This window comes from Catharus ustulatus, chromosome 3 (genome assembly GCF_009819885.2).
Source record: "Catharus ustulatus isolate bCatUst1 chromosome 3, bCatUst1.pri.v2, whole genome shotgun sequence".
NCBI lineage: Eukaryota > Metazoa > Chordata > Aves > Passeriformes > Turdidae > Catharus > Catharus ustulatus.
In genome coordinates, this window is record NC_046223.1 from 19297140 (window position 1) to 19310853 (window position 13714).

The window sequence follows — 13714 nt, forward strand, 5'->3', positions numbered from 1 at the left end:
GGATCTGTCTATGCTTTAAAGCATGTGGTTTTTTCTTTGCACTATGTATCTTTTTTGTACTTAAAATTATTGTATCACTTTTAACTTAGCACAGATACTCAAGGAAAGTTTCTTACTACCTGGAAATAAGCCAGTCTCGACAAATTTTTTTGAATGCTTTAAGTGCAGGTGTGTGCTGTGACGGAGTTGTGCTGCTGCTTTTCGTAGTTGTTCTTGAACTTAATTTATATTCTCTTTTTAAAACAAACAAATTAAAAGCTCTAATGATAGATTTTATAGCAGTTAACCTCTATGTGATACTTTTACATTGACTAGACTGACTCTTACAGAAAAAAACCTATTTGTAATAAGCCAATAAAAACTGCTTTAGCTTAGTCTGTTCCACTTATTCTCTCCTAGGTTCTGTGGTCCCCAATGCAAAACCTTCCCCATCTGCCCCTGAGTGGAGTAGTTCAAATACAGACAGTCATATTAATCAAGGATCAACCTTGACTTCAGGAAAAGGAATTGTGACAAGTGAAGGACAAGGTATGTTCTTGTGTACTTGGCTAGTCTTAAAATTTGGAAAATCTAGCTGATGATACCTCTCTTCTAAATGCATCAGTAAATAATTGAGAATTCATTTGAAAGCACAAAAAAAAAAATAAAAATCAAAAACAACATTGGTATTGCTTTGCTATGGGGTTGCAGGGTTTTTAAAAAGAAAGAAACCAAACCCACAACTCACTTCAGGTGGTAAAGTAGATCCTAGTTCCTTCTTGCATGCCCCTGTTGAATTTGCACAATGCAGCATTTGGCAGGCCCAGGGGCCCTTAGTGCAGAGGTGGGATGGATGCAAAAAGCATCCCCTGCATGCCCTGTGGGGAATACTGCAATTGCACCGTCCCTTTTGAAAGTTGTCTCCTCTCTGTTCAGCAGCAGCTGAAGGAGAAGCTTTCCTACGCGACAAGGAGAAGAAGGTGCGTCCCTTCTCCATGTTTGACTCGGTGGAGCAGTCGGCTGGGCTGGGCACGCTGAGGAAGAACCAGAGCAGCGAGGATCTCCTGCGGGAAGCACAGGTATGCAGGGAGCCTGAGCTGCTGCTTTAGCCACAGCTGTCCCAGTGGGGCTGGCAGAAAGCTCTGAGAAGTACTGAGGTCAGCTTTTGGAAGAGTGCTTCTGAGAAAAAAAGTCTCTTGGGCTTTGAATGGCAATTGGGAACTCCAAATCATTCTCTAGAGTTGGTGTGGCGAGAATCTATGGGGATGACAAGTACTTTGTTGGAGAACAGCCTCTTGCCAACTGAGTGTCTGATGTCTCCAGAGAAATTACTGTGCCCTGCCATTGCTCCTGTTTTAAACATAACTGTTACAGAAACAACTAATGAGAACAGGCTCAAAGTATTTACAAACATCAGCGATGACAAAATGTTTTGAGTGGTATCATCTTGTTTTCAAGGATGTTGTAGATGCTATTACAGCAATAGTAGACATAAGATACTGTGTCATGCTTTGAGATTCTTTGGTCCTTCATAGCAGAACTCCTAATCAGGTTTTACTGTTCTATCTTAATGATTTTTTTTTTATTTTTTTGTCTTTCAGACAACCAATAAAACTGTAACCAAGGTACCACCACCTGTTCCCACGAAACCAAAACAGATAAACTTGCCTTACTTTGGTCAAGCCAGTCACCTGCAACCTGCTGATACAAAGCTGGATGGAAACCTGCAGAAGCTGCCTTTGGCTATTGCAACCATGGGGAATAAGCAAAAACCAGTGTCACAGCAACCTACTCATCCTTCTCAGCAGATACAGCAAAGAATTTCAGTACCTCCTGCAGGTTCTTCCTCTAGCCAGGATCAAATTCTTCCTTCCTCCAAACAGGAGAGTCCCCCAGCAGCAGCTGTGAGACCTTTTACTCCTCAGCCATCCAAAGAGTCTTCACTGCCACCATTTCGAAAGCCTCAGACTGTGGCTGCAAGTTCCATTTACAGCATGTACACCCAACAGCAGACTGCTGGGAAGAACTTCCAGCAGGCAGTGCAGAGTGCTTTGACGAGGGCACAGACCAGAGGACCACACTTCCCAAGTGGTAAGCATGTGGCTCTCTTCCTCTTTTCTGTCTGATAAACCTCAGATAGATGTTCTTTCTACCTGGGTATGAAGCTGTTCTTCAGGGGAATTAAGTGGATGAGGGCAGCTGTAAGAATTTTAGGTGGATCTTCCATGCTTTGTAAGAGCGTTAACAAGAAGTGTGGAATGTGTGTCTTGGGTTTGCAAGATAACTAATGGTAGATCTGGTTGCCAGATTAGTTTTGTTCAGTTTTTTGTATTCTGCTTCTTTGCTTTATATAAAGAATACATAACCTGATTCACCTTTCTTGTTGCTGTCCTGTTGATCAAATATTCAAACTTGTTTCCCCCCCACCCCTCTCTGAACTGCTCCACAGTGTACGGCAAGCCCGTGATGGCAGGAGCTGGGGTACAGAATCAGCCTCCACAGACAGAGAACATTTACTCCAACCTGCAGGGCAAGCCAGGCAGGCCAGAGCCTGAGGTGGAAACAGCAGCCTCTGCCCACGAGAACCACGAGCCAGAGCGGATACCCCGTCCCCTGAGCCCCACCAAGCTGCTGCCTTTCCTGTCCAACCCCTACCGCAACCAGAGCGACGCCGACCTGGAGGCGCTGCGGAAAAAGCTGAGCAATGCCCCCCGGCCGCTGAAGAAACGCAGCTCCATTACTGAGCCAGAGGGGCCCAATGGCCCCAACATCCAGAAGCTGTTGTATCAGAGGACCACTCTGGCTGCAATGGAGACTATCTCAGCTCCACTGCATCCCTCCAAACAGATGGCATCAGCTACCAGTCCTGAAAGCCCGGTGGAAATCCCAAATCCTTATCTGAGCACAGAATCAGAAAAAGAAACAGCTGCTTCCTTGCCAGAACCAGCTATTGCTGAGGAGACAGAAAGCACAACAGCAGAGCAGAGCGAAGCTGCTCTTCCCCCTGTACCTTTGGACACTGTGCCTGAAGCTGTGTCAGACAGTGAGGAGCTCATGCAGCCCAAACCAGAAGAACCAAACCTAGAAGCTCCCCTGCCACTGGAGGTGTACATGGAAGAATATCCTCCTTACCCACCACCTCCCTATCCATCAGGGGAACCAGAGAGTTTGGGAGAGGACTCATTCAATATGAGGCCTCCTGAAGTTACTGGACAGTTTTCCTTGCCTCCTGTAAGTACTACCTTACAACTGGGGTGCCCTGTCAATAAATCATCTCAAGTGCTGCCATAAACCCTGTGCGTTGTGTTCTAGAGCTCAGGCAGATGTGGGAGAACAGTCACAGTCTGGAAGTCTCTCTGTGGGTATCTGTTCTATTTGTGTGATGCTCTTCTCTCCAGACTGCATAACAGTAATGGAAAGTCTTGTCCCTCGAATTAATGACATAATGAAAAGTTTCAAATGGAGTACACAAAAAGTAAAACTCTGCAGAGCTGTAGAAAACACTTCTTACAGAAATCTGCCTATAACCAGATTTTACTTCCTTTCTAAGAGAAGTTAAAGCTGAATTTTCTTTTCCCTTGAGGTGCAGATACAGATTTCACAAACATATCCCACTATTGCTAATATGGCCTGGGGACTAATTTTCTTAATCCTGGATTGCATTTGGTTATCTCAAAGTGCCTTGCTTGAAAAATATGGAGGAACAGACTTCTTTAGTTTTTGCTGTAAAAACTCGTTTGTAGACATCAGCTGTTTGTGCTTCTACTGAACGTTCCCTGAATTTCTTTGAGATCTAATTTAACACAAATTTGCATCAAAATGGAGTCTCTTGGAGCTGGGAGGAGGCAGCATTTTTACCATTTCATTTTACAACTTTATATCTGTGTGTGGTATGGTGTTAACCACTGTTGTAGAACAAAAATGTTTAATGTTTTTGGCTTCTTAAAGACTTTCTTTAGAAACCTATCAAGAGTAGAGTTTTGATAACAATTTTGATAACCTGATACATGGAAGTGTTTTTTTCTCTGACTTCAGTGCAGAAGAGTTAAAAGATTTAAATGTGCTTTTTTACCTTGGTATTTGTGCATGGAGTGGACACTCAGTGTGTTCATGCTTTAAAGATTTTGGTTTTGCTCCCTTTTACAGGGAAATTTGGGTGGTAGAACTTCCTGAATTGTGAGAACTCATTTCTGCTTGGTTTTGTAATAATTCTGCAATGATGAGAAGAAACCAGCCCAGCTTCTTGATTTCATATTTAAATCTGTGGGTTGTTCTGCCAGGCTCACTCTTGAAAAAGCCCTTACTTTTGGTGTTATGTACAAATCTACAGGCAGAGGAGTATTTCATGGGAGTCTCTACTTATATATCTTATCTCCACATGCCTGCTCTTGCAGAATATGAGTCAGTTCTATTCATCTTTGCCTGGACATCTGTCAGAAATTTCCATACCCTCATGAATAGTCTTATTGCTGCTGCCCAGGCAGCTGGGCCAGCGCTGAGCTAATGGGAGCATGGCTCCTAAAGGAATGGGCACAAACTCAGCTATAGAAATACTTGGTTTCCAGTGTCAATGGGAGCATCTAAAGCAATTCTACACTTGGTTCTATATTTTTCCAAAACCGTTTTCCATGCTGACCTGGAAAATGTTTGTTCCTGCTAACCTCTGCTGTACTTAAAAAAATGTTAGGAACTTTACATCAGCACTTAAAGTAGTGTATTCATGGAGTGCACTGCTTGGTTTGTCTAACAGCTGTGAGAGTTAATGGTAAAAATGTCCAAACAAGAAAGATAAAGGCAACATGCTTAACCTAATGTATTCATAATGTGTTTGGGAATTGGTAAAAAGTCCTATAAATTTCCCATTAAACACTTTTCTAGTTGATAATTTCTGCTGTCATTCCCAAATAAGCAGTTTTGCATTCATCTTCTTTCCAGGAAAAACGTGCCTGTAACTTGTGTTACCTTTTCACAGGGGAAGAGGACGAACTTGCGCAAGACTGGCTCCGAAAGGATTGGGCATGGAATGAGAGTGAAATTCAACCCCTTGGCATTGCTTCTGGATTCATCTTTGGAGGGGGAGTTTGACCTTGTGCAGAGAATAATTTATGAGGTAAAAATGCTAATTCGTAGGATGAAGAATTTCACAATGAAATGGGGAAGTCATAGCTTTTCAGGACTAGTGCAGAACCTAGATCTGTTCTTGAGGAGATAAATCCTAACAGGTTCCAAGTGATCCTACATGGAGGCCGATTTTAAGTGTGTTAAATCCACAGTGGATTTTTAACATCAAGACTATAAATTTGAAGGACATGTTTTTCTCACTTTTTATGTAGTGTTTCATTTCCTGTCTTGCATGTTATCAATAATTTGATAGGCAAAATCCACGTGAACTTTGAGCAAAGTTAAATAGACATATATCAGAAATTTTTTAAAAGTACTTTAAGTTATCAAGATCCTGTTTCTCTGAACCACACTATTAAAGGGAGACTGCAAGCTTAAATATGAGTCATGGTGCAAAACTGGTAGTGGTTGTATTCTTGCTCATGTCCTTCCTAGAAATAAGTCACAAATTCATATTTCAGAATAAGGCAGCTGATTTTTGTGTGAGAAGAGGTGTTTATTGACTTTCACCTGAATGTGACTGGTTCCTTTCTGGCTGGCCAGGTGGAAGATCCTAGCATGCCCAACGATGAAGGAATTACTGCTCTGCACAACGCTGTGTGCGCCGGGCACACGGAGATCGTGAAGTTCCTGGTGCAGTTTGGGGTGAACGTGAACGCTGCAGACAGTGATGGATGGTAAGGCTTTCATTGAGTGGCTCCTTCTGGATGTTCTCCACAAGAGTCAGGATATGGGAGCTGCTGCAGGTCACTCAGAATGTCCCTTGCTTTACTCCTGTGGAGCTGACAATGAGTTTTCTTTCCAAAGAAGAGCATCAGCAGTTCTCTGTGGGACTGTGCAGATGGGAAAACAGGGAAACTATAGCAATATTCCCTGTATGAAAAAGAATTGTAAGGAAATAGGAGCATTGTCAGGAAGTTGCTCTGTTTCTTTGAGATATTGAAGAGAGCTTATAATGAGCCTTATGCTGAAATTCCCACTATCCTCTGTGACACAACGTATAACTTACATGTGCTCTGGGCAGTATCTAGTGCTGCAAACTCTGCCCAGTTCTTTGTCCAGTAGTCAGCCAACTTGAAACCAAAACAAAGGGGAAAACCACAACCTTCAAACAAGGCTTGCAGCTGATAGTGTGTTACAAGTCCTTTTTGCAAATAACTAGGGAGATTATTCATGGAAGGCTGGTGTGAGAGGTAGTGATTTTACTGTTGTTTCTGCCTATAACAGAAGTGCATGAGGCCTAGAACTGAATAAAGATGTTTGTACTCCTTCAGCCTGAGGGGTCATCACTATTATGTGCACTTGTCACAAAGTCAAATCTTGAAGTAATTATCTAGATTGTAAGAGGCATGATGTCAGAAAGATTTGAGTGGATTTTTAATACTGTTTAATTTTTTTAATTTTTTTTAATGCCTTAATGAATGTTCCCAAAGTATGAATAAGTTATAGAAAGGTAGAATAACTGGAGATCTGTATGGGAACTTAGCTTTAGGGCTCAAGCAGCTCTCAGTAGCTCCTGTTACCTGTGGAAAGTGTTTGCTCTTGCCATGCTGGTTTAGGTGCTGTGCTGGGAAACCCTGAGCAGGGCAGGGCTGATTGCTGAGCTCCCGCAGGCACCGTGTGCTCCCAGGGCTCTGAGCATGCTGTGAGCTTGGGAGGGAAGTGCCATCCTTTTGTCCTTGCCTTGCAGGACCCCTCTGCACTGTGCAGCATCCTGCAATAACGTGCAGGTGTGCAAGTTCCTGGTGGAGTCGGGGGCAGCCGTCTTTGCCATGACCTACAGTGACATGCAGACGGCCGCGGACAAGTGCGAGGAGATGGAGGAAGGCTACACGCAGTGCTCCCAGTTCTTGTACGGTGAGTGAGCATCATCCCTGCGTCCTGCAGCATGCCAGGGGCTGCCCTGCCACCTCTCAGCTCATCTGTGCATGAGGAGGGGTGAGGTGCACGCTCAGGTTGGGTGCCTGTGCCACAGGTTCCTCTTGGAAAGTGAGAGATTTCTGCCAGCTTCCTGTCACTGAATGAGTTCCATTGAGATTAATTTAGTAGTATTCACTCTGTGGAGGAGATCTGAGTAACAAAAGGTTTCCCTACTTTCAAAGCTTGAGTGAAGCATTGACAGGTACACTAATTAGGTGAATCTTGCCGCATAAGGACTTCTTTTACATGAAAACAAAAGAGGTATGGATGTGTCAGTAGGCAGGCAATTCCTGGCTGTTATCTCCCGTCTTGAAATGAGGGGTATTTCCTAATGTGCACCTTAGAACCAGAGAATGTATTGCCAAGTTCCTGCCTCGATGTGTGTCAGTAAGCACTGAATTTGACTTTACCTTCCTGACTTCTTTCTTCACTTGCATTTAAAAAGAAATCCCATATTAAATTTAGATTGTATTCAAATAGTAAAGCTGCAGAGATACTATCTTTGAATGGGGAAAGCAAATTCCCCCTAGGGTGTGATGAGTATTAGTCAATGAGGTTTTACATTACTTTACTGTATGTTTTGTTTGTAATGAGGTTTTAAATTGCTTTTCTCTGTTTTGTATGTAGCTCGTGTCCCCTAGGCACCTGCCATCTGGTGTGTCATCTCTCTGCAAGAGGTTAGAGTAACAGCAGTGTAACACAGCAGAAGAAGCTGTAAAACTGCCTTTCTGCTTTTGTGGCACCGGCGAGAGCTGAGTTTCTTTAAGCTGCTCAGCCAGCAGATTTCAAAAAAGTCTGTCCAGCTGTCCTCACTAAGCTTGAAAACTGTGCCAAATATATAGTTTTCTCTGTAAAGTGAGAAAGCCTTTTTAACTGGCATCAAAATCTGTAGGCTAAGCAAAATTCCATTTGGTTTTGTATCCGGACTCCAAGGGACGTCATCAACACCAAATACCCAAGGAAGATTGTAGGACTAGATAAAAAAATAATACTTGTCTAGTATTTAAAACTGTTAATTAAGAGATGCTATGTTTGTGTTAAACAACTCTTGAGGGATTTCTGTTAGGAATTTGTCTAATCCTTAAATTCAGGTAAACTGCCCATGGGATCATGTGGAAAAGAGGTTCATGGTCTCGTGATATACAGCATGAAGAAATAGAATCTTTCTGTTTGTGGGGATTTTTTATGAGCTGCCATCTGGTGATTTCACTTGATGCTCTGTTTTTTGAGTTTGAGATCTTTTTGTATTATGAGATACTTTTTGATGGGTCCTGAAAGGATTGTAGGGCTTTGGCCTATTGCCAGTTTTTCCAGCTTGAAACCACTGAAACTACTCTTGATGTATTGGCTGTTTAGCTATCAGAGTTCCATATTGTTCCATCAGAAATTAATTCTATTGCTAAGACTGGTTCTAGTTGCCTGTAGTTACTGTAAGAAATTATTCCCTGCCTAAAACTGCTTCTGTAAAAGAAGTTTAGAAATGTGTATTTTCTCAGAATCTGTTTTCAGAACTGCCCTAAAACCTGGCCCTCTAAACTCATTATTAAGCTAATAAACCCTGGTGTAATTAATAATTCACCTAATCTTTTTTTGTTGCAAATTATGTCCAATATCAAGTAAGAGGAGCAGGCAGGTTTAAATAAACCCATTTAGCATTGATTAAATGACAGGTCTGATGCTGCTTAAGTATGAAAATTTTTCTTTTTTCTTAAACATAATGCCTGTGCTGGCTCTGTTTGCCCCACGATCCTGGTGTGACCATTAACATCCCTTTAGGACACCATTAACATCCCCTTAGGACACCACATGCATTGTGTGAATCTTCTTTGTCTGCTTTGGTGCTTGGGGCTCAATCTTCCCTTCCATGTGGGTGCAGAGCAGAGCTTTGGCCAAACCTCTAATTATACCAAATGCAAAGCAAGGGAGGAGTTTATCTGAGCAGAGCTTATCATGCACTGGAAGTAATTTCCTGTTATGTGCTGAGCTGTGCAGAAGTAAAGAACTTGATTTGAGCAGATGCTTCCTTTAGCAGATGTAGGTGGGAACAGGTACATGATGAAAAGGGAAAGGACAAGTTCTGTGATGCAGTGTGCAGTGTACTCTCTGCTCCTGAAAATACCAAAACCAAACAAAACAACCAACCCCCAAAACAGTAGAATTCAAAATAATTACCCAAGAGAAAGCAAACTAAGATGCCTTTCCAGTTTTCTGCTTAGAGGCTGAGGAATGTGTACAGAAAGAAGAGTATCATCTCTGGCTGCAGCTGTAAAATGAGCAAGTTGTGAATAACCCTGCAAGGGTGTATGTGTGTACTCCAAAACACCTTGGTCCAGAAGTAATTTAACAGAATTGTGTTTCTGAAGGCAGTGTTTAAAACAAGAAAAAAAAAAAATACTGTTAGAAATTAAGAACTGCTGAGATAACCAAAAGCAGATGCAGAGTAGCAGGCGAATCTCTCAGGTAAGGTCTGAGATGCAGTTTGCTTTAAAGTTCTGAAATAAAATGACCCATGTCGCAAATGACAACACAAGCATCAAAGTGACAATGGTGGTCAATCCAAGCAGGTATTTCTATCTCCCTGTGACAGAGATTACTATTGCACTAAGAGTACAGAAAATGTTTCTTGCTCATCACTTAGGTCTAGAAAGCGTGAACACAAAAATATAACCTTTAATCAATCAGTGCTACTCTCCCTGTTTATCTTGTATTTTTAAAGCATGTTTAAGGAAGGAATCTATCTGCTGTAAGTAACTTCACAAAGCCACTTCTTCCAGGGCCAGCTCTGAGTAGGCAATAAGGTGCCAAGTAGGTAGGAATTTTGGGGTTTTTTTTCCTGGACTGTCTGGACTGCAAGAATAAAGAATAAATTTTATCTATTTTCTTTTCACTGGAGCTGCTGTGTGTTTTCAATGTTGCAGGAGTGCAAGAGAAGATGGGGATCATGAACAAAGGAGTGATTTATGGGCTGTGGGACTATGAGGCTCAGAATGATGACGAGCTGTCCATGAAGGAAGGAGACTGCATGACAATCCTGCGCCGGGAGGATGAGGAGGAGATCGAGTGGTGGTGGGCACGGCTCAACGACAGGGAGGGCTACGTGCCCCGAAACCTGCTAGGGGTGAGTGAGTCCTGGCTACCTCCAGAGCCAAAAAAACCCCACCCCAGCATGTGGAGTGTACACAGCATTGTATTTTCAGTGGCTCTCTCACATCAAGGTGCCGCTTTAAGAGTGGACATTCTCCATGCCTTGGCAGAGTGGGTTAGCACCCTCTGTTTAAGGTACTTAACACAGATTAGTGGGTCCACCAAAGAACGTGTATCACCACCTTGCTGTACAGAGCAGGCCCTAATACCAAGCTTGTTCCATCATCTTAGAGAACAAAAAACCGTTTTATCCAAATGTGATGTGTGAATGAGATTTTCTTGAGCATGTTCTCAGGCATGTGGGGTGATTTTGGGGCCCTCTTGTGTAGGGCCAGGGGTTGGACTCAATGATTCCTTAGGGGGTCCCTTCCAACTCAGGATATTCTATGATTGTTTGAGAACAAAACTAGTTTTCCCTGTTTTGAAAAGTGATGTACTGGCACAAAGGGCCTTCAGAACTGAAACTTGCATCAAGAGGAGTCATGAATTCATTGTGTACACAGGGCACCTTTAGATCCAAGAAGATAAACACTACAAAAATCTAGGTTATCTTGCTCAGTATGTCATTTCTTCTCCTTTTTTTCCTGTGCTTTTTAAGTAACATTTAACTATGTGCCCAAGGCCTTACATGAATGGCTTCTCCTTCTCTCATGACCTTTTCTATTGCCTTTTATTAAAAACAACTATGTACAAATATGATACTTTCAATTATGTCCCTGTATTTCTCATCATAGTTGATTTGCTAAAAATGATGGCAGATGGCTGCATATCTAAAAATTCCATTAAGCTTTTTTCTTCAAATCTAGTTGCCCTGGTGCTGGAGATAAGAGGTTCTCCAAGATTAACCACTCTGAATTTTAGCTGATTGATGCTTGAAAGAGGCTGAACCTCCTTCCTTATGCAGATAATCCTTACTCTTAAACTGGTTGGATTTTGCAGAGTGACTCTATCTGATTCAAAATCAGTTTTCATGTCTGTATCATTTCCAGGTCAGGCCTACACACCACTTACTGTAAAATCCTCTCTAACATAGTACCTCCTGCTCAGTTTTTTCCTCTCCAAAGTAAACATTTGTAAATGGAGAGCAGCCATCAGCCCTGCACAGTAAGTTTAGAATGGCAGCTTTGGGTGAATTGTGCATGTAGTACTTGTGCTTTGAGCCTGAGCACAGGTGTGTAAGAACACAAAGAACATCTGTGTTTAAAAAAAAACAAAACCAAAAAGCACAAGGCAGCACAGCTTGAACTGGGGATCAAAACTTAAAGCACAACACAATCCCAACAGAATCTTTGGGGAAAACTACACAGTATTTATTAACTGTGATACACCTGTGTCTGTTCAGTTGTTCTGGTGCTGCCACTGAAATATCCTGTGGTGGTTTTCCAGAGCAATTACTGGCCTCTTAATATGGCAGCTGACTTCTAGTCTATGATATTCACCAAAGAGGAAAACATTTGGTAGATTAAATATTCTTATTTTTACCATAGTTGCTTTATCCCTTTGCAGTCAGGTGTAGTGAATAAAAACAAGGATTAAATTACCTGTATCAGTGCTCTACTCTTCTCAGTGAGTCCCTAGCTCCCTAAGCTAATAAGATAATACTGTCAGAGGGAGTCTTTAGAACACTGTCAGGTGTTAGGATACTGTAGCTGACTGACTTAATCTCTAGGAGTAGTGAAATCACAGCAGGCTGAGACTGACCTTGTGGTGAGGTTGTTGGCCTTGTCTTAGTCACTGAGAAAAGAAGAAAGCCAGAGTCTGGTTAAAGAGAGAAGGGGGCAGCTTTGAGGAGAGCTTTGGATGGAAAAGCTGTGATGTAGACATGGATTGCCATTTAGAGCACAGAGGATTCATCTCTCCTGGCTGTGTGAAGTCTATCCTTCTATTTTCATGTGCCAGTGGCCGTGCTTTTCAGAACACAGCTGTTCCCATGGCCTTTCCAACTGGGAGCCAACAGCTTCCCAGGCATCTTGTCCCAAGCTGTGCCCTGCCAGTTGTCTCCTGCCCTGCTGTGTGTGTGGCCAGGATGTGTGAGCAGCACGTGGCCCACAGGCTGGCAGGACCATTTTCAGTCATGGAAATGACACCCACCCTCCACTTCCATGATCTTTCTGGAGACAGATGTTTCCAGCTTGTCCAAAGCTCTACTGCCATAAAAGCTGATAGGTGAGAGAAAGCAAACCAGACTTCAATACCTCTCTGCTCCCATTTACAAACTAGGGAACACTCCCACAGTTCTCTGGACGCACGAGTCTCTTGACTTACAAAGCCATGTGCTTTTCCTGGCCCACCCATCTGTGTAGAGCTGAAAATACTCAATTATGTGCTGTTCAATACCTTCCTTTTGCACTGACATGGCTGGTATTTTTTTAAGCTTGCCTAAGACTGCTAAATTCAAATTTGTCAGTGTCCTGGGTGTTTTTTATAACCATGCTTTTGCCACTATGGATTGCATTAGAATTGTAGCACCAAAGACAGGTGTCTTTTGTTCCTTTATTTTTTCTTTTAAGAAAGTAACCTTTTAAAGTACTGAAATTTTAAACCTCATTTCTGTTTTACCCTCAGCTGTATCCGAGGATTAAACCTAGACAAAGAAGCTTGGCGTGAAATAGCACAGAAGCCAGATTCTTGAAGTACTAATCATGGATAACTTACAGAAAAAAAAGTCCATTTTGTGTTGGTTCCAATATCATGAGACTTATTTCAATGACAATGTAATTTGAAAGCTACGAAAAATGTGCTTTGAAAACAAATGAAGGATTGATGCATTAGCAAATGGATGAGGGCATTGTTCAAGATGAAATAATGCTTACAAGCAAATGAAATTCTGCTGCCTTTGGTCAAATCAAGCCATTATGTTCAAGTACCCACCGGATTTCTTCAGCCATGGCAGAAAGGAGTTTTGCTTTTTTTCTGCATTAACTACAAGGACCTTTTGAATTTGCCAATGAAGGAATCACCATGAAACAGACAACCTGGCTTTGTCCAAATTTATCCCGAGGCTTTTTCCAGAGGGGACAAATTAAAGTATGTGCACAGCACCCACCTACTTATTGCTGGAAGCAGAATGTTTGTTAAAAGAAGCTAAAACAACTGAAGTGCATCTGAAGAGTGACAACCACATGACCAATCCATTAAGCAATAACATTTGAAAAAGCTGTAGCATCTTAGAAATTCTATGTATTCAAAATATCATGTGCTGTAACAGAAATGTAGTTTTAGATTCCTCTTTTTACAAAGAGCCTCATGTATTTATTGTATTTTGTACTTTGGAGACTAAGTGTAGAAACCTTCTGTAGTTCTTGACAACTTACTTGTTTTTATTCCATATTAAACTTTTGTCTTCTCTTAAGCTTTCCCTTTGGGTATTTTAGCAGTGTTTTTTGTATTAGAGATGTCGCCAGTAAGACATTACATTAACTTGCAGCTATTTTCTGTATTACACTGAACCCCTCCTCCCCTATCCATTCAAGGTGGTTTCTCTGCACTTAAAATTGAGGTGAATCTGTTGGTTGCACATTGTTAATCTTAAAAGCTAAGGGCCATACTT

The 13714-nt window shown here is 42.0% G+C and overlaps 1 protein-coding gene across 3 annotated transcripts in view; it reads left to right on the forward strand.

Moving 5' to 3' along the window:
- Window positions 1-13516, forward strand: part of TP53BP2 (tumor protein p53 binding protein 2) — a 48934-nt gene extending 35418 nt beyond the window's left edge. For 2 of the 3 annotated variants that reach the window (XM_033054298.2, XM_033054301.2), the window contains exons 10-18: window positions 400-528; window positions 916-1058; window positions 1581-2070; window positions 2429-3210; window positions 4952-5089; window positions 5644-5777; window positions 6791-6957; window positions 9939-10138; window positions 12730-13516. In XM_033054298.2, coding sequence (XP_032910189.1) covers window positions 400-528; window positions 916-1058; window positions 1581-2070; window positions 2429-3210; window positions 4952-5089; window positions 5644-5777; window positions 6791-6957; window positions 9939-10138; window positions 12730-12771 — 2225 coding nt within the window. In that variant the 3' untranslated portion in view covers window positions 12772-13516. The remainder of the gene's footprint in view (window positions 1-399; window positions 529-915; window positions 1059-1580; window positions 2071-2428; window positions 3211-4951; window positions 5090-5643; window positions 5778-6790; window positions 6958-9938; window positions 10139-12729) is intronic. The other variant, XM_033054300.2, reaches the window with a different exon arrangement.
- The last annotated feature ends 198 nt before the right edge of the window (window positions 13517-13714 follow it).